Source organism: Felis catus, chromosome A1 (assembly GCF_018350175.1).
Source record: "Felis catus isolate Fca126 chromosome A1, F.catus_Fca126_mat1.0, whole genome shotgun sequence".
NCBI classification, from domain to species: Eukaryota; Metazoa; Chordata; class Mammalia; order Carnivora; family Felidae; genus Felis; species Felis catus.
Genome location: NC_058368.1, coordinates 64,987,726 through 65,006,719, shown reverse-complemented (window position 1 = coordinate 65,006,719; position 18,994 = coordinate 64,987,726). Strand labels below are relative to the sequence as shown.

Here is an 18,994-nt window from a genome sequence, read left to right as displayed (position 1 = left end):
ATATTTACTATTCTGTTTTTAATTTTGTAGAATTTCAAATTCCTCTATCTCCTCTTTCCCTTGCTGTTTGTTATAGCCAAAGTAAAAATTTGGGGGGAAGGTAGGATGTGGGATCTTCTCATATACTTGATGGTGAAAATGATTCTAGAGTAACAATTGATAAATGCAAGAAGGTGAGATACTCTTGAATCCTATGCTTGCAAATTTATCCAGAAATATTCAACCCACCCCACCTTGTTACAAATGTTATTGTTGTTGCTACTATGAAGATATAAATTATACTGTAAAAAAAATTCTTTAGTATTTTCCTGCACATGAAGGCAGAATAGTTTAAGAACTGCATTATAATGCCAATTCACTCACCATGGAATTCTAGCAAAGGCAAAGAAAGCATACTTGCAATCTGAGAACTGTTTTATCTGTATTTTAATCAGAAATAATTAATACACAACAATCTTCACTTAAAGAAAAACTTGATATGCTCAAAGTCATACCTAACAACATTAAGAATTATTTCTGAAATTTCATACAACCCATGTAATTATATAGGATACTAAAGTTTGCAACATAAAGAAATACTGATATCACAGACTGCCCTGTGAATGTCTCATAGAATAACAGAAGTCTAGATTGAATTCACTCATTCAAGAAGAAACAATTTTTATTGTACCTGAAGAGCTATGATGATAGAAACAATATTTTAAGTGATTGAAAACAATTAGCAATAAACCAATTGAATCCTTTTCAAAGCATCATCACTGAGCACTTCAGAAATCTGTTCGGGAGGAAATAGCTTATTAACTTCTATCCTTTAATAACAAGAGAACACTCCAGACATTATTTCATTGATAAAACATTCCTGAACAAATAGAGGATAAAAAGGCAAATCTAGGACCTTAAAAATAACATTCTGCCCTTCCTATTTTTTATGCCATTCTGTGCCTTGTGGCCAAAGAAATATTTTATACCCTTCAGTTTCACAGAAATTTCACGATTCCATGATAGTTGTAAAATTTGTGTATTTTTTTTTCTCATTTTTGGCAGCTGATTTATCTTGGGGGTTGTTGTGTTCAAATGAGATTTCCACATGTGGGAGGGCAATGACTGGTAATGAAAAAAGTTCATGTTTACATTTCCTTTTCTTGATGCTTTTGCATTAATATGTAGTTTGATAATTTTACAATTATAATTATATAGTCAATTGTATTTGTTTTCTAAATCCTAGTTTGAAGATTTACTACTATTACAGAGTGATCCTATCTTTGAACCAGGAATGTATGCAGTTCAGAGACATTATGTTTGCCCATTGGATTCTACTGTGATGAGTTGTATGACACCAGACAAATTACATAATGTTTGTATGCTTCAGTTTTTCTCCTTGGTACAGTAGAGGTGATAATGTTTTGGGGAGGACCAAAGGAGACTGTGTACAGAAGCACTAATCGTGGTGCTGTAGAGAGGAAGGGCCATGTAAATGTTAGCTCAGATTGTTCACTGATTATTCCCTAATACATGTAAAACACTAGATTGTTCTAGGATCACTTGAATTTATATAAAAATAACTCAAATTCAAGAAAAAGCCTTTGTTTCAATGATCGAAGCATAATATGTGACTATAAAGCAAGTGATATTTTAAAATCTGTATATTCACTTGAATGTTATCCTTTCAGTCATCTGAGAAAGTAGACACATAGTCTAACAATCTTACCATTGTTCAAAGTGTTTTAGACTTAGGAAAATTCTCCAGATACAAATTCTGAGTCATATTAAAAAAACACCACAAACCTCAAATATTTCTGTTTTTATTTGGCTAAAAATTGAGCCCATCTTTGAGGGCTGAGAAAGGTCAAATGTGATACTCCATTCCATCTGAATGAGCTTTTTAAATTATAAAGACCTGTGCCAAGGTACAGTGCTATGGAGTAGAATATTAAAGAATGAATATCCTCATTGAGAATATTAGAAAATATGCCTCAGGTTCTTAAAGGAATTCTGAAAGCCTCCACATAGTTGAAGCTAGAGTAGCACTCCTGTGATACATATGGTCTCCAAAGTGCCTGCCTGGAGGTAGACAACACCCATTTGAGTATGTAAAATTTAGCTGATAAAAAATATTCATTCATACTACTGACTTTGTAACCACTCTGCTTTTCTCCATTTCCTGCCATATCTAAAATTACCTCCTATGATGGAATTTAATCCAGAAACATCTTAGTCTGCTGAACCATCCCTTAAGTTTGTCTTCCAAATTCCGGTAAGGTTGGGGCAGAAGTCTTGCCAGAGCAAACCAGTCATGACTTGGGCTGAAGTGTCACAAATGGGTGACTTCATATTACCTGTTTGAGTTGTTTAAATAATGAGCTGAGCTTAAATAAAGAGTAGCCAAATATATGTTTAAGTTTATAATTTGTGGAGCATGGTGGTGCAAATGAGTTATAAACCAAGTAGATCATGGAATAAATATTATGATTTGGAATGAAAGCCTAGGAAAATGACAGCCAGAATTGGCAGGTGGAGTAACACAGCTCTGAGGTATGTTTAAACAGACAATAAAATATGATTTGGCAGTTTAAACATATCATAGTTTAAATTGACCATTGTCAGATCATTCAGTTAACTTAGAACCCAGGAGAGAACATGGTTTGATCATGTAATATTTCCTGATTTGGAGAGATTGATTTCGCCTTGCAAATATTTGCTGTCGATTGAGTCCTCTTTGACTTCTTCTCAGAGGTCATTTCAAATCCTTTTGATTTTTAAACATTTTTACAAATTTAGCACTTCTCTTTCCTATTGTCACTTTGTGATAATATTTTTGGCTGTCAACTGGGCATGATGCTTCTTAATAAAATCTGACTTATCTCTTCCTTCTTAAGTATAATGATAGACCTATGCTAATTGGTGCCTGCTGAGGCATCTTATCACAACTGGAAAATCAAGGACTGTGGATTAGCAGTTCTGCTAATGTGCAAATGGAAAAAGAGCTGAAGTATTGTAAGCTACATTTTCCATATTAGTACATGCCTTTAGGTATTCATAGGAACCTTAGAAATGTACAGATAGGCAAATGGTTAATATCAAAATTAAAAAAAATAGCAAAGAATATTTTGAGAATGGATGAATATATCATTTTTCAAACTTTCTACTAAATAATTAATGGCTTTCTTAGAGATATTCCCAGAGCAGGTGTGTGTTTGCAACATGGCTAAATCCATTTGGCAAAGAGAGGGAGCGAAGCCACAATAACAAAGATGCACTTTGAATATAATAGACTATAGATCAGATGCTACCAAAATACTCAGCTTAAGGTTTGTCAGTGGCTAAGTTACAGTGGATAAAACTTATCAAGCTTCTTCAATGAAATTACATGGAATGCTCCTCAACAATCTACTCTATAACTTACGGACTTCAAGTAATTTCTTCATATAGCTTGCAAAAATGGAAGAATCTCTTGAAAATTCATGCATACTACTTGCCATCATTTGTTTTGATTCATTTAATGGAATTCTAATTCCAGTATTTTAAGAAACACTATGTATTGTTTTCATTGTTCTGCAAATATACTTTCCATTTAAGACATTTTTCTTTGATAAAAGGGATAAGAATCAAAGATGGCAAAATTACAGGTATACTGAATCCTTCTTATTCAAAGTCACTTCTGTGCTCTTCACATTTGCAGGTTTAATGTGTTAGAATTTAAGAAGATTTAAGTTAGAATCATAGAAGACATGTTTTCAAACAGTCTATCATTTTTAGATAATTTGTGAACGTTCCCCCTTGGCTTATAAGAAGTTAGTGTGACATACCTTTTCATAAATATAATTGTTACATTCGAAAAGATTTTTTATTCCAGTCAGATGAAGACGGGGGGAAATCAAGATACCAATAAGACAGGTGTGGCAGGGTGGAAGGGTTCAGTTACTAAAGCCAAGGAAGTAACATCACCGCACCCATCAGCATAAATGCCATGGAATCAGTCGCTGCTGAACATCCTGATCCAGCTGTATCTAAAGTACTACTTCCGCCTGTCTGATGGATCTGCTTTACATCACTGAGGTTCATCTCCTCTGGCATCCCTGCAGAAGCAAATAAGAAAACACATGATAATGCATGACCACCTCACCATGATGTGTCTAGAATGGCTTTTTAAAAAAATGTTTATTTAGTTTTGAGAGAGCGCGAGCAGGGGAGGGGCAGAGGGAGGGGGACAGAGGATCTGAAGTGGGCTCTGCCCTGTCAGCACAGAGCCGGATGCCACGCTTGAACTCACGAACCACAAGATCATGACCCGAGCCAAAGTCAGACACTCAACGTACTGAGCCACCCAGGCACCCCTAGAACAGCTCTTAAACTCAAAATGTGGATACCATAGTATTTTCATAGCATTCCCCAAGTGTTTGCCTAACTCTAAATGAATAATGTGACACAGGTACTTCTGTTCTTAAATTGGAGAGTACAGGCCCTTGAGTTGGAGTTCTCAAAAAGGTCTCTGGCTTTTTTAAAGCATTTGGAATATTTTCTAATGTCATTGATTGGTTACAAAAAAATTTAATTAAAATGTCCCGAGGTACGGCACTATTGCTTGCCTCAGAGATGTAATAATTCTGGTAACTGTGTGAAAGATTTCTAGTGAAAATAAAACCATGTAAGGAGAAATAATTAGGACATTTTTAAAATGTCGAATTTATACAGATTGTATTTTGTTTTAGACTTAACTATGCATAGGGTCCTTATTGGAAAAATATCAAAGAATAACAAATACTAAATGATATCCTTTGTACACATACACAGCTGTGGGGATGGAGGTGTAAACATCTGTCAAAAGATCAAAGAATTTGTTAATAGGGTGGGGATTAAAGTTAGGAATGAATGTTTGATTTTTTTTAAAAAATGGCCCAAATTAAAGACCAAGATCCAGGTGCATCTTGGTTATTACTTGTCTGTGTTATGAAACCTGACACGCTCTGGAGACCAGCCCCCAGATTATTTGGGGTGAAATAATCATCTTTTTTTAAAGTTTATTTTTGAGAGAGAGGCAGAGTGAGCAGAGGAGGAGCACAGAGAGAGAGAGTATCTCAAGCATGCTTCATGCTATTGGTAGAGAGACCAATACGGGGCTCAAACTCAGGAATCATGAAATCGTGAACTGAGCCAAAATCAAGAGCCAGACACTTAACTGACTGAGCCACCCAGGCACCCTGAAATAGTCATCTTCTTAAAGAAGTTTACCTTACTACAATATATGTAGGGAAGTATTGACATCACTTTTGTATTACCACCAATGTTCTGAGACCACGTGGCCACCTGAAATATCTCATGGCATGCCCCTATCAGTCACAATTAATAAAGTTTAAATTCAATGTTACTACAGCCACAAATATTGACATCATAATTACAGTGGATTGGCAAAAAATCCTCATATAAGGAAAAGTCAATATTTATATAATTAGGTCAATACATATATATAATTCAGAAGGTAAAGCTCTACTGCACTCAGGGATGAGAACATTAAAACAAAGCACAGCTCTACTGATCTGACATATTGATTTTACAGTCTGAGATCTTACATTATTATTCATTATTTGGGTACCTGTTTTGCCCTTCTGTGTCATTAGGCAAGATGAATAAACTAGGGATTCATTTTTTTAATAGGAAATGGAATGTGAATATTTTAGTCATGGGTTTATACTTGTTATGGCCAGAACTTAACAAGGAGCTATGAGGACTTTAGGCAATGAAAAAAAAATTTTTTCCAAGATAACTGTATAAATTTGAGCTTGAATGGATTTACTTTTCTTTTTTAAAGTACTATGAAGAGGTACCTGGGTTGGATTCATCAGTAACTTTCTTATGCCTTTTTGAGCTTCATTGATTCAGAAGCTAGGTACTGGTCTGGATTCAGGGGTATCATGATGAGTAAAAATAAGTAGAAAGGTGTTAGAAATGATGTAGATGTAGAAAGATGTTAAATCTTATGTCTGCAAGTCAGGCAGTGCCAGGAGGGATCGCCCACCTTCAATCAGATGTCATTTTAACATCTGAGGTAGAGATGTTATTAATAAGTGTGATAGTTCTAAGGCTGATGGACCCTTGAGATAAGAGTTATATGACAACAATTAAAGATTCCTTCAAGAGCCTTTCAGTCAAGGCTGCAGTTTTGGATCAAATCACAATGTGGTCTTGACATCTGTTAAGAAATCTGAGTGTGCCAAGAAGGCTAGCCCCACAATTATTTGATGCAATGATTGTTTTCTTACAGGAATTTAATGAAGCTTGTAAATTATACTAAAGCTTAACCAAAAACCCATAAAAGAAAAAAAATTAGTTTGGGAATTTCTTACATTAATGTATTAAAGGAAAGCAAAATAATCTTTGAATAATTTTTTAAGGCATAATAGAAATATATAAGATGCCAATGAACTCCTAGTTCTGTCCCTGAGGGAACACAGTCATATTGTTATAACAATAAATATAATATTAAAATTTGTCCATGCATGATGGTTAGTGCTATGAAGTATGTAAAGGGATGTAACTTAGAAAAAAGCTCCGCTAAGGAAGTGTCATATATTAATTTATTTGGCGATATCTATAGAGCACATGCTATGGTGCCACTATTGTTCCAAACAGTTCACACATCTTAACTTACTTAATTCTCATGACAGCCACTTGTAGTAGGCACTGTTACTGTGCCTGTTGTTACAGATAAGGAAACTGAGGCACTGGGAGGTTAAGTAACATGTGAACAGCGGAACCAGGTGTCTAATCCACAAGTCCAGACCCAGCCTGTGTTCTGACCTCTTGCTGTGCTGACTTCAAGCACTTTACTGGCCACCAAGAAATTAACATTTAACTTGGGAACACAGAAGGACAGAACCCAGAATGTGTGTGTGTGTGTGTGTGTGTGTGTGTGTGTGTGTGTGTGTGTGTGTATTTTCCTTCCTTGATCTGGGATGGCTGATTATGTACTTCTTTTGCTGTATTAATCAAACAACTGGAAGTACTCAAGGTTAGAATTTATGTGGCAAGTAAACCATGTTGAATCAAAATGGCACAATGAACCTGAGAGGATTGTAGCTTCTTTTTTTTGTCATGCATATGCCAGTCTTTTCCTCGAAACAGGGGAATGTGGGTATTTTTTCCTCTCTCTCCATTTCATCTATCCACATACTTGAAAAATTTTCTTAGCTTCACTGAAAAATGAAGACTATGTTTAAAGATAATTTATTCTCTATTTTTTAATAAGGAAAATCACATGGGCAAGAATTCTTAATTTAGTCACTCATTTACAGAATTTACTGTCTGCTACCTCTCTGTCAGACACTGTGTTGGAGACCGAACATATACCATTCATTTACAGGTGTTCTCTTCTGACTTTGGTGATTCTTAAAAAACAAACAAACAAAACCACACCAGGTGCCTTTTCTACCAATGGTAAGAGTGTAGGACAGATTTGAATGTTGGAAATGGTGCTATCGGTCATTATTTGAATTCAACAAAATCAAAATAATTTGCCTGTAGAAATGATCTAAAATAGTCTATTATGTAGTATGCTTTTAATAAATATCATTGAATGAATAAAATGGGTGGCTCATTCTCAACAAGCAGATTGAGGTAGGTAGAATCGTTTCCCTCCTCTACAGTTTGGGAGCCGAAACAGTAGTTTATGCAAGGTAGCATGGTTGTAGCTAAATCCCAGGTGTGTCCCAGTCAAATGTGGTTCTCTTTGATCCCGGCACCATGCTCTTTGCCACTACACAATCAAAGCATTGAACTTGCAGTCAAACATTGGCTCTACCACAGTCTGGCTGGATGACGTTAGACATGACTTCTGTTTTACAGAACTTTGAAATGTCAGCGTTTTCAGTGAGAAAGGAGAGTTTGTCCAAATACTGTGCTGGCTAATTGATTAAATATTTAGAAAATAAGCTAGATATTTATCTCACAGCATTCTTTAAGGGCCTAGGAGACCAAAGACTTAAGTATAAATAGCAAAGAAGCAGACAAATCATACAGGTTGGTCTTACAAATATATGCGTAGATGGGGAAAGGCATATAGATTTTTAGGCCGACTCTATAAAATAAAAGATTAATAGCTTTAAATTTCTTAAAAAATCTCTGTGCATCATGAGACATCATAAAAATGTAAAGTGAGGGGACAAATAGTGAAGTCGAGAAAATATTTCAGGTGTATATTGTAGCAAAAGGACGATGTCTTTAACACAGAGTTCTTACAATCCCTATGAAAACAACAAAAATCCCAATAGGTAAAAGGCAAAAGGAAGTAAATGGATACTTACAAGATGAAAGGTTAATGATTTTTAAGAAAAAATCAAAGACTTCTTTACTGCAAAGCAAATAAATATAATCTCACACACGATAAAATGCCCGTTCTCTCATAAGTAGTGACAAAGGTGAGACAGAGAGGAGATAATAGCCAGTTTTGTCAAGGATACAATCCCTGTCTTAGGGCATTTATCAAATTATCTAAATGTTTAAAATATATGTTACCTCAAACCAATAATTCGAGTCAATTTTTGGGGAATAATTAAGAAAATATGTACATATTTGTTCACAAAATGTTAATCTGGGCAATGTGAATAAAAAGTAATTAAATGTCCACGAGTAGTAACTTGGGTTAAGAAAACTAAGTGTATCCATTATTGCAAATGATTCAAAAAGTAGGATTTATTGGTACAGAAAAAAATTTTGATATAATTTGATACATATACTTTCATAATCTTTAATGCTTTTTGAAACTGGTAGTCTATAGCTGCCTTTTTCTTTTTTTAAGTTTGTTTATTTTAAGAGAGAGAGAGAGAGAGAGAGAGAGAGGCAGAGAGAGAAAGAGAGAGAGAGAGAGGCAGAGAGAGAAAGAGAGAGACAGAACTCCAAACAGGCTCCATGCTGTCAGCGCACTGTCAGCACAGAGCCAGAGTCGGGGCCGAATTCAGCAACCGTGAGATCATGATGTGAGCCAAAATCAAGAGTCAGACACTTAACCAACTGAGCCACCCAGGTGCCCCTATAGCTGCCTTTCTTTGAGAGCAGGGTATCCCTCGCCAATTTCTGTGTTCACTTAGTAGGCATTTAGTAATAATTAGGTGAATGAATATATCGGTAACATAAGTACAGAAAAATTAAAAAAAAACTATAAAAAATGTTTCTCCAACTTAGTTTTTAATGAGATGTAATTGACATATAACATTGTGTAAGTTTGAGGTATACAACGTGTTGACTTGAAATACATAAATATTGGGGCACCTGGGTGGCTCGGTCGGTTGAGTGTCCGACTTCAGCTCAGGTCATGATCTCACAGTTTGTGAGTTCGAGCCTCACATCGGGCTCTGTGCTGACCGCTCGGAGCCCGGAAACTGCTTCTGATTCTGTGTCTCCCTCTCTCTCTCTGCCCCTCCTCTCCTCATGCTATGTCTCTCTCAAAAATAAATAAACGTTAAAAAATTAAAAAAAAAAAGAAAAAAAAAGAAATACTTAAATATTGCAAATGATTCCACCACAGTTTTAGGTAACCTCTTCATCGTGTCACATAATTACCATTTCTTTTTTGTGGTGAGAGCATTTTAGATCTAATCTCTCAGTGACTTTCAAGTATATAATATAGTATTATAGTGATAATCATCATGCTGCACACTAGATCACCAAAGCTTATTCATCTTATACCTGAAGTTTGCATCTTTGACCAATATCCATCCATTTCCCTCACCATCACCCACCCCTAGCCCCTGGTAACCATCCTTCTACTTAGGAAAAGAGTTTAGGTTTTATTAGATATTACACATAAATGATCTACAGTATTTGTTTTTCTCTGAGTTATTTCACTTAGCCATAATGCCCTCAAGATTCATCCAGTTTGTCACAAATGGCAAGGTTTTCTTCTTTCTCATGGCTGAATATTGCACTTTGTGTACATATACTACATAGTTTCTCAGTGATGGACTCAGGCAGTTTCCTTATCTTGACTGTTGTGAATAATGAGACAATGAACATGAGAGTACAGATATTTCTCTGAGATCCTGTTTTAATTTCTTTTGGTTATATACCCAAGGATATATAACCCTGGGATTGCTGGATCTTATGGTAGTCCTGTGTTTAATATTGTAAGGAATTCTACATTATTTCCATCGTTTGTGAACCAATTTATATTCCTGCTAACAGTGCACAAGAATTCCCCTTTCTCCACACTCTTACCAACATTTGTTTTTTGTTTTTTATGATAGTAGCCATCCTGATGGGCGTGAGGTGGCATCTCATAGTGGTTTTGATTTTCATTTATCTGATGATTAATGATGTTTAGCACCTGGAGTTCTCACTTTCTCATGTACCTGTTGGCCATTTGTATGTCTCCTTGGAATACTGTCTATTTAGTTCCTCAAATTCATTCACTTCTTTAAAATTTTAATTCTGGTGTAGTTAACATATGGTGTTATATTAGTTACAGCTGTACAATATAGTGATTCAACAACGGTATACATTACTCAGTGCTTATCAGGTTAAGTGTACTCTTATCCTCTTTGCCTATTTTACCCATCCACCCTCTACCTCGCCTCTGGTAGCCATCTATTTATTCTCTATATTTGAGTCTGCTTTTTTGCTTATTTCTCTCTCTCTCTTTTTGTTCCTTTGTTTTGTTTCTTAAATTCCCCATATGAGTGAAATCAAATGGTATTTGTCTTTCTCTGACTGACTTCTTTTGCTTGGCATTATACTCTCGAAATCCAACCGTGTTTTTGCCAATGGCAAGATTTCATTCTTTTTTGATAGCTGAATAATATTCTGCTGAGTATATATACCACTTCTTCTTTAGCTATTCGTCTATAGATGGACACTTGAGCTGTTTCCATAGTTGGCCTATTATAGATAATGCTGCAATAACATAAGGGTGCATATAGCCCTTTAAACTAGTTCATATTCTTTGGGTAAATACCCATTAGTGCCATTCCTAGATCATAGGCTAATTCTATTTTTAATTTTTTGAGGAGCCTCAATACAGTTTTCCGTAGTGGCTACACCAGTTTGCATTCTCGCCAACAGTGCACAAAGGTTCCTTTTTCTCCATGTCCTTGCAAACGCTTGTTATTTCTTATCTTTTTGATACTAATCATTCTAACCGATATAAGGTGATAGCTCATTGAGGTTTTGATTTGCATTTCCCTGAGGATGAGTGATGCTGAGCATCTTTTTTGAATCTGTTGCCATCTATATGTCTTCTTTGGAGGAATATCTGCTCATGTCCTCTGCCCCTTTTTAATTAGATTGTTTTTTTTTCTTGTTGATTTATGTAAGTTCCTTATATATATTTTGGATACTCACCCTCTATCAGATAGGTCATTTACAAATATCTTCTCCTATTCAGTAAACCTACTCTTTTTCCTTTTCTGTGCAGAAACTTTTTATTTTGCTGTAGTCTCACTAGTTTATTTTGCTTTTATTTCCTTTACCTCAGAAGACTAATCTAGACAAATAAATGTCTATCTTTACTTTAAATTCCTATCAGGCATATTATCTCTGTTGCACTTACATATTTTGCTGTGATTTTGTCTTGTTCTTTCATTTGGGACGTATTTCTCTGTCTCCTCACTTTGTCTAACTCTCTGTGTCTATTTCTGTGTGTTAGGAAAGTCAATTATGTCTCCTGCTTTTGAAAGTAGTGGGCAGGGCATGCATTTTTAACAAGGTGACACTGGTCTCTTCCATTGGAGATGCCCAGCTGCTACTGAGACTTGAGCTGACTGGAGCCACTTTGCAAAGTGTGCATGGGTGAGGTGCATGTGCCCTCAGTGGGAGGTGACCAGGTGCTGCCACCTGGACCGAAGCCCTGCAAGGTGTGCAGGTGAGAGACTCAGTGTTGGCAGGTTTTGCACAGGTCTTTTAGAGAAGAAGACCTACAGTGTGAGGACTGAGGCAGGCCCTGCTGGGAGGGGCAGAGCATGATGTAAGCAAATTAGGTAGTGAATGCTGGTGCTGTGCTGGTTACTGCGGGTGGCCATGTGTTTATGCCGGGGGGCAGGAGAGGGAAATGGTGGCTGCCAGCTCCTTTGCTCCTGGAGAAGTCCTTCAGGGAACTCTGAGATTAGTAAATAACTCTTTCCTGTATGCCCCCTGTGTTTTTCAAACTGCTGCTTCTATGTTGTATCTCCGCTGGCTGTTTGTCATGTTCTTTCAGGGCACGGACTCAGCTTCCTATCACCCTCTGGGCTCTCCCAGACCGAGTCTGCTGATTTTTAAAGTTCCAGGCTTTACGTCCCACTGGTTGTAAGAATTCACAAAATTCAGCCACTTGGTTTTCAAAGCCAAATGCTGTGAGGATTTATCTTTCCTATGCAGGCTCCTTGGTGTGAGAGTCTGTTTCTTACCTCTCTCCATGCCCGTGGCTCCCTCCTTCCTGTGGCTAGACTGATGGGGCTTAACTCTCCACTACTTCTCCACATTTCCTACCCTCTTCAGTGTGGCCTCCCATCTACATTTAGTTGTAGTGTTTGTTCTGCAAGTCTTTGGGTCATTTTCTCAGTTATTTACAATGATGTGAGTGTTATCTAGTTGTATCCATGGGACAAGGTGAGTTTAGGGTCTTTATATTCTGCTGTCTTCCCTGAAGTCCCCCAAAAGAAAACAAAGTATCCAGGGAAAAGACAGATTGCACTTAACAACAACAACAAAAAGATTATTAGATTAATTTTCAAGAGCAATACTAGATACTAGAATAAGAAAAGTTCATTCTAAACACGAAGGGATACAGAATTGTATACGAAGTTAAACTATGTGGAAGAAATAAAGGTTTTTAACAATGAATAATGTTTTTAACCCTCCCTAAACAATTCTAAATACATTAATAAAAAGTATATGTAAAAATCCAAGAAACAGCCTGATGAAGGAATGGGTTGAAGTTACAGTACTGACCAAAGCAATTGGCAAACATGTCGATTACTGTAAGTGTGTTAGTTGAAAAAACAACAGATGACTAATTTAGAGTGTTAGAAACAGGGTATGATCGAAATACATGTAAATAATCATCAAAACATTCTAAAGTGTTTGTACATTTGGGAAGTGAGAAATATTAACTTTAGTTTCTGTCAAGACAATGATGTATTTAAATGAATGTAAAAAATTCAACTCTTAGCAAATAATTAATATGGAATACATATGTTCCTAATCCACTGAGGAAAAGGGGATTCATGAAATCTAATGGAAGTCAGGAAAGAACAAACACACAAACAAAAATGTCTGGCAAATAGAAAACACAAAATCAGATGTTAAAACCATAAGCAAATAATTTAGTAATCTTTAAATGAAATGAGCGAAAATCAGAGAACAGGCGCTCAGTTCGGATTAAAAAAAAATCTCGTGGCACAGCAAAATACAATGATACAGCAAGGGTGAGAGTAAATGCTTGCAAAAATATACTCCAAGCAAATAACAAGCAAAAGAAAGCTGATGTCATTGTATGAATAAAAAAAATAAAATGGTTTTAAGTATTAAAAAGGAAAAAGAAGTTCATTACCTAATGACAAGAAAAATAATTCAACACCTAATTCTGCGCCTAAGTTATCTTTAACATTCTCAAAGAAAAGAAATATTTTCTTTGAGAATATTTTCTTTGAGAAGAAGAATATTCTGCTTCTATTTATAAAGCAGAATAATTGGATAAAATAAATGGGACATATCCACAGTCACTGGGGGATTTTAACCCCACTGTCTCAGTAATTGATGGCTCAAGAGATAAAAATCAGTGAGGAGATACATGGATGGCTTGGTAATGAGAGACGCTGTACAGGGGAAGGAAAGGAGAACTCCACTGCCTTTTTGCCATGGTTCTAGTAACATTCCTCACATCTCCTTGCTCTTCCTCACCAGTTTCTTCTCCTGGAAAGAGAACACGTTGCTCTGTCTGGTAGGTTGGGAAGAAAAATCCAGAGCCCACTGAAAACCTTATTTTAAGGACATAAAAGAAATGTATTAAACAGATAATTTGATATCTCTTTCACTGTGTTCTGAAATCTTATGGTAGCCCTTGGTCCCTTGGTGTGGGATGATTATAACCATTGTGCTGGGAACCTAGTGGCCCTTTCTATCTAGAAACTCCTGTCCAGCTGGGGGAATATTCTTGAATTCTTTCACTGATGACTTTCTGTCCTCTGTTTTCTTTGTGGTGTCTGGAAATCCCCTTATCTGAGTGTTGGATTTCCAGAAAGTGTCTTCCTGAATTCCTCTTCCAGTCTCCATCATTTCATGCTACTTGCTGAGAAATTTTCTGAACTTAATTCTTCAGTCTTTTTTGTTGAGGTTTTCATTCTTGCATTCAGATTTTAGGTTTATTAAAGTTGATTATTTTTCTCAAAATATACCTTTTTGGTTTTTGTCTTCTCAGGCCTTGTTAAGACACTAATTACAGTATTTGTTTTGAAAATTTTTTTCTCTCTGCAGAATGTTGTTTAATACAAGTTGCTTTTAGATAAGACCTTCTGCTTGTAGATAAGACCTTTTTTCATGTTACATACTTATGTCAGATAAGTGGTAATCCCTGACTCATGGTTATGTGCTAGTACTTAAGAGTAGGGAGTGAAAACTGGAGTGGAGCTGTGAGTTTGTGAATGGGGCTCTGTAATGATTAGACAAGCGTGATCTTGTTTACGTGTCTGTTGGGAAACCTGCATATGTCAGAAGGATAGGGTAGAGGTCAGGCTGGAAGAAAAATGCCTCTAAGATATTGCTAGTAATGTCCATTACCAGTCAAGGTAATTCTATTATAAATTAGTACCTCAACTCCATACCAACACATGCTTCAATGTCACCAGAGCATGGGGAGTCAGGAGTGGAGAAACAAACTGGCAACTAAAAGTGTCCATCAGGGAAGGGACACATGTCACTTCTGCTCACTACTTTATTGGGCAAAGCTGGTCACATGACAATTTCTAACCTCAAAAGGAAGGGATGTGTAGTCTTACTTTGTGTATAAGGGAAGAAGGCGCAGGAATACTGTAGACCAGAAGTCATGTCTATTAGGCCCCCTTTAATTGTCGCTGTTTGTTTCTTAAGCTAGGCAGATCTACAGAGAAAACTCTTCCAACATCCTGCCTAAGAGTAAATTCCCAAGTGTAAGAATTCTGAGAGCCAAGTGGGAGAAGAAGGCTGGGTGTAGGGTGTAGGTCTCAACATTCCTGAGGTATATAACCAAGACGTAGATGTGTATTTGTCAATCCCCTTTCTTTCAGAATAATATTCCTTCTCTGAACTGTAGGTGGCATTCCCCAGTCCAGGCACCCTTCCCAGATTATACCTCCTGTGTCATACTGATGTATCGGAGAGAGTGGAGGTAGGGATCACGGACTGTTGTTGAGTAGTCCTTCTTTTGTAGACACTCTTCTTTCACCTCTATCACCAAGAATAATGCCTATTCCTGTATCTTCTGAGGATTTGATTGAGCACATTGGGTTGGTTCTTGCTCTCCTCAATGTTGGTTGGGAGTTGACTTTCTTGGGCCTCCTACATTAGGTACCACTCATCCATTTGCTTACTAGCTTCCAAATATTGCTATTGTTACCTGTTCTGTTTGCTCTCCATAAACTTAGCCTTTGTTTAGGGGGGGTAACAAGTCCTTATATTGTATTTTAGTGGGGTGGCAGGAGGGAATAAAATTAAATGTATTCTGATCAATCTGTCATCTTTAAGGCAGCAAACATTTCTAGTATCTGGCCACTGGCACTCCATTCTGACTTTGGGTAAGCCTCCATCTCTTCAGCGTATTCTCAGTGGTGTAGTTTGGGTCTGAGTCTGTTCTGGCTGGTCAGCACTCCTGCTGTAGATGCTCTAACTATTTTTGATGATCATTCCTGATACGGTGATTATTTTCATTAAAAACACAGAGCCGTGTTTCATTTTGCTTGCAAACTTACCAGTAAAACATGACTGCTCCCTCCCCACTAATAAATAGTGCAAAACCACCTACTGCCTAACAGAGGAATGATTGAATGCACATTAGAGGACTGGAGGGCAAGTTGTTTTGCCTTTGCATTGCCTAATCTAGGGCACATTTCCTGTATAATCTTGTAAAGCTTGCTGAATGGGCCAGAAGAAGGCCTACCTAGCTATAGAGCTTTGGGGATAATTGGAAAATTGAAGATTGCTACAGTTTGGGCCCTTTAAATACTTTCTTTTATTTGGACTTTTTTGTTGGACCTATAATGCATGTGTATCAGATACTGGATTGGGCATTGAATAAATAGATGACATTTTCACTTACTAGTATTTGCTAAAAATTAGCTGCTGCAAGTAAAATGTGAACGCTGATGAGGAGACAACTTTTCTCCCAATGAAATGTGAAAATTAACTTCAGATAGAATTTGCCTGTTTTACTTCAGTAAGTGAAGAATATTAAGTAGCTAATCCTTAGAGCCTAAAAATTGTCAAAACGTCTAAGAATGTTGTGCAAGAGAGATTGTGAGGCTTATTACATTTATTAAATAGAATGAATTAGTTTGGCTTGCATATCCAATTCATCATGTGTATTATAAATCAATACAGTTAATATTTCAAGCTCTAAATATTTTGCATGTTATTTTTTAAGGGTAAAATCCATTGGCCCAGGGGATATCTAAACAGAATATAAGGAAATAGCCATTCCCATCATCTTTGGAAAGAATATCAATGTTAGTCATGAAAATATCCACAAACCACAGCACACATCAGGCCAAGTGCTGAGGTTGTAGGGGATAGCTGGCTTTCTGCTTGCCCTCGTGATGTTCACAATTGGGGGGTTGTATTCAGATGGGACTACGTAACATTTTAAAATATGTTATTTGCTGTACTTTGGGTTGACAAGGCATTATGAAAATAACAGGTGCATGTGTAAGGAGGGAACACTCTCATATGGAAAGCAGGAGAATTATGCGGATGTTTAAATTACAGCATCACCTTCCCTGACCCAGTATGGAAATTCTTCCATTCCTGCATTATATCTCTTGGAACAAATAACATCCATACTCATTCTCTCTCAAACCCACAATTCACTCTTGCCCCAGTATCTAATTCCACATGACATATGATAATAAAATGCATAGTTTTCCAACTACTGTAAGTTTTCAGCAATCCTGTCAGCTCTTTCTGTCCTTGTCCCTATCCATTGTCAGACTATAACCACTTGCTGTGTTTTTACCTGAGGTATCTACATGTTTTCTTCCTGTCATAATCACTTGTTTCAAGACTGTTGAAAAAAATATATAAGTTTTTGTCAATTTTATTTGGGTTCATGTGTTGATCTCATCCATTTGACTTTAATTCCCTCAAAATCATGATCATGTATGTATGTTTTCTATTTTGGGGGCTTATCAGTATCTCTTCACAGTATCCTGTGAAACTTTGGTACAAAGTTTTTGAGTATATGGCTTACTGGAAATAAGTTTGATTCATAAATAGGCACTTAACTCTTTTTTGTTTTTTATTTATTTAACTTGGAGCTGCACAGACTCCTAGAATTCATGCTAGAAGGCAATGGAGGACAGAAGGAAGCTGGGTCAAGACCCACAGATCTTACAAATTCATGCTCATTGAGATTCAGTTTCTTCGTCGGTATCATTTACATGATAATAATGCCTTCTCCCAGGATGGATATAAAAGTTAAATGAAGTCATCAATATGAACACATTTTGTAATTTTTTACGTGGACAGGAATATGGGTATTATTTGAATATTAGAGGTTGAGGCAGGCAAAGTAAATTGAACAGCAAAGTTTCCAGTAGCCAACAGAGCCAGAAATAGGATGCCAGACTCCTGACTCCCAGCCAAGGCCTGGTAAGGGGACTCTCTGCCATAGAACAAATTGCCTTCACTATTAGAAAAGCCATTCAGATGTTGTATGACATTAAATAGGACCCCAATAAATTAGAATATTCTCTATCATCAAAGAATTGTTATTATAAAGATCATTCAATTGCATACATACATACATATGCTCTTAAATTTCAAAGTTTAGCAAAGGTGATTATTTAGTTAATGTATAGGATGATCCCCCTATGTCACTGGCACTTGATAAATGTTTTTGCATAAATAAATTTATGCAAAATCCTGGCCTAAATAGCCACAAACAAAAAGCAAACCTTCAATACAACACACCCAAGCTCTGCATTTTCCTATAAAGACAAATGCTCACCTTCGTCTCACAGGTTTTTTTAAGACTTTAATTTTTAGAATGATTTTAGGTGCATAACAAAATTGAAAAGAAGGTACAGAGATTTTCCATATGCCCTTTACTCCCCACATGCATAGACTCCCTCATTACCAACATCACTCACTTAAGGGGGGCTTTTTTTTCCCCACCAAGGATAAACTTATATCAAAGCATTATAATCACCTAAAACTTTTATCTTAAAGTTCACTTTGTCATTTTACATTCTTTGGGTTTGGACAAATGTATAACGACATATATCCCTCATTATAATAACATATAGAGTAGTTTCACTCCCTAAAGATCCTCTATTCATCTATTCATCTAACTATTCATCCTTATCCACCATACTGCTGGAAACCATTGATCTTTTTAATTGTCTTCATAGTTTTGCCTTTTCTGGAATGTCATATACTTGGAATCATACAGAATGTAGCATTTTCAAATTGCCTCCTTTCTCTTAATAATATACATGTAAGGGGCACCTGGGTAACTCAGTCTGTTAAGTGTCTGGCTCTTGATTTTGGCTCAGGTCATGGTCTCACAGTTCATGGGATTGAGTCACATAATGGGCTCTGTGTCAGCAGCATGGAGCCTGCTTGAGATAACCTCTCTCTCTCTCTCTCTCTCCCTCTTTCTCTCTCTCTCTCTCAAAATAAAAAATAATATACACTTAGGGGTGCCTGGGAGTTTCAGTTGGTTAAGCATCTGACTTTTGGCTCAGGTCATGATCTCATGGCTCATGAGTTCGAGCCCAGCGTTGAGCTTTGTGCTGACAGCTCAGAGCCTGGAGCCTGCTTCAGATTCTGTGTCTCCCTC

The 18,994-nt window shown here is 36.7% G+C and overlaps 1 protein-coding gene across 1 annotated transcript in view; it reads right to left on the bottom strand.

The window, feature by feature from the left end:
* Positions 1-408: 408 nt before the first annotated feature.
* The window catches only part of GPC5 (glypican 5), a 1,421,162-nt gene continuing 1,402,576 nt past the window's right edge, over positions 409-18,994 (bottom strand). The window contains exon 8 of the mRNA XM_011281029.4: positions 409-4,076. Within this exon, the coding sequence (XP_011279331.2) occupies positions 3,922-4,076 (155 nt within the window). The 3' untranslated portion in view covers positions 409-3,921. The remainder of the gene's footprint in view (positions 4,077-18,994) is intronic.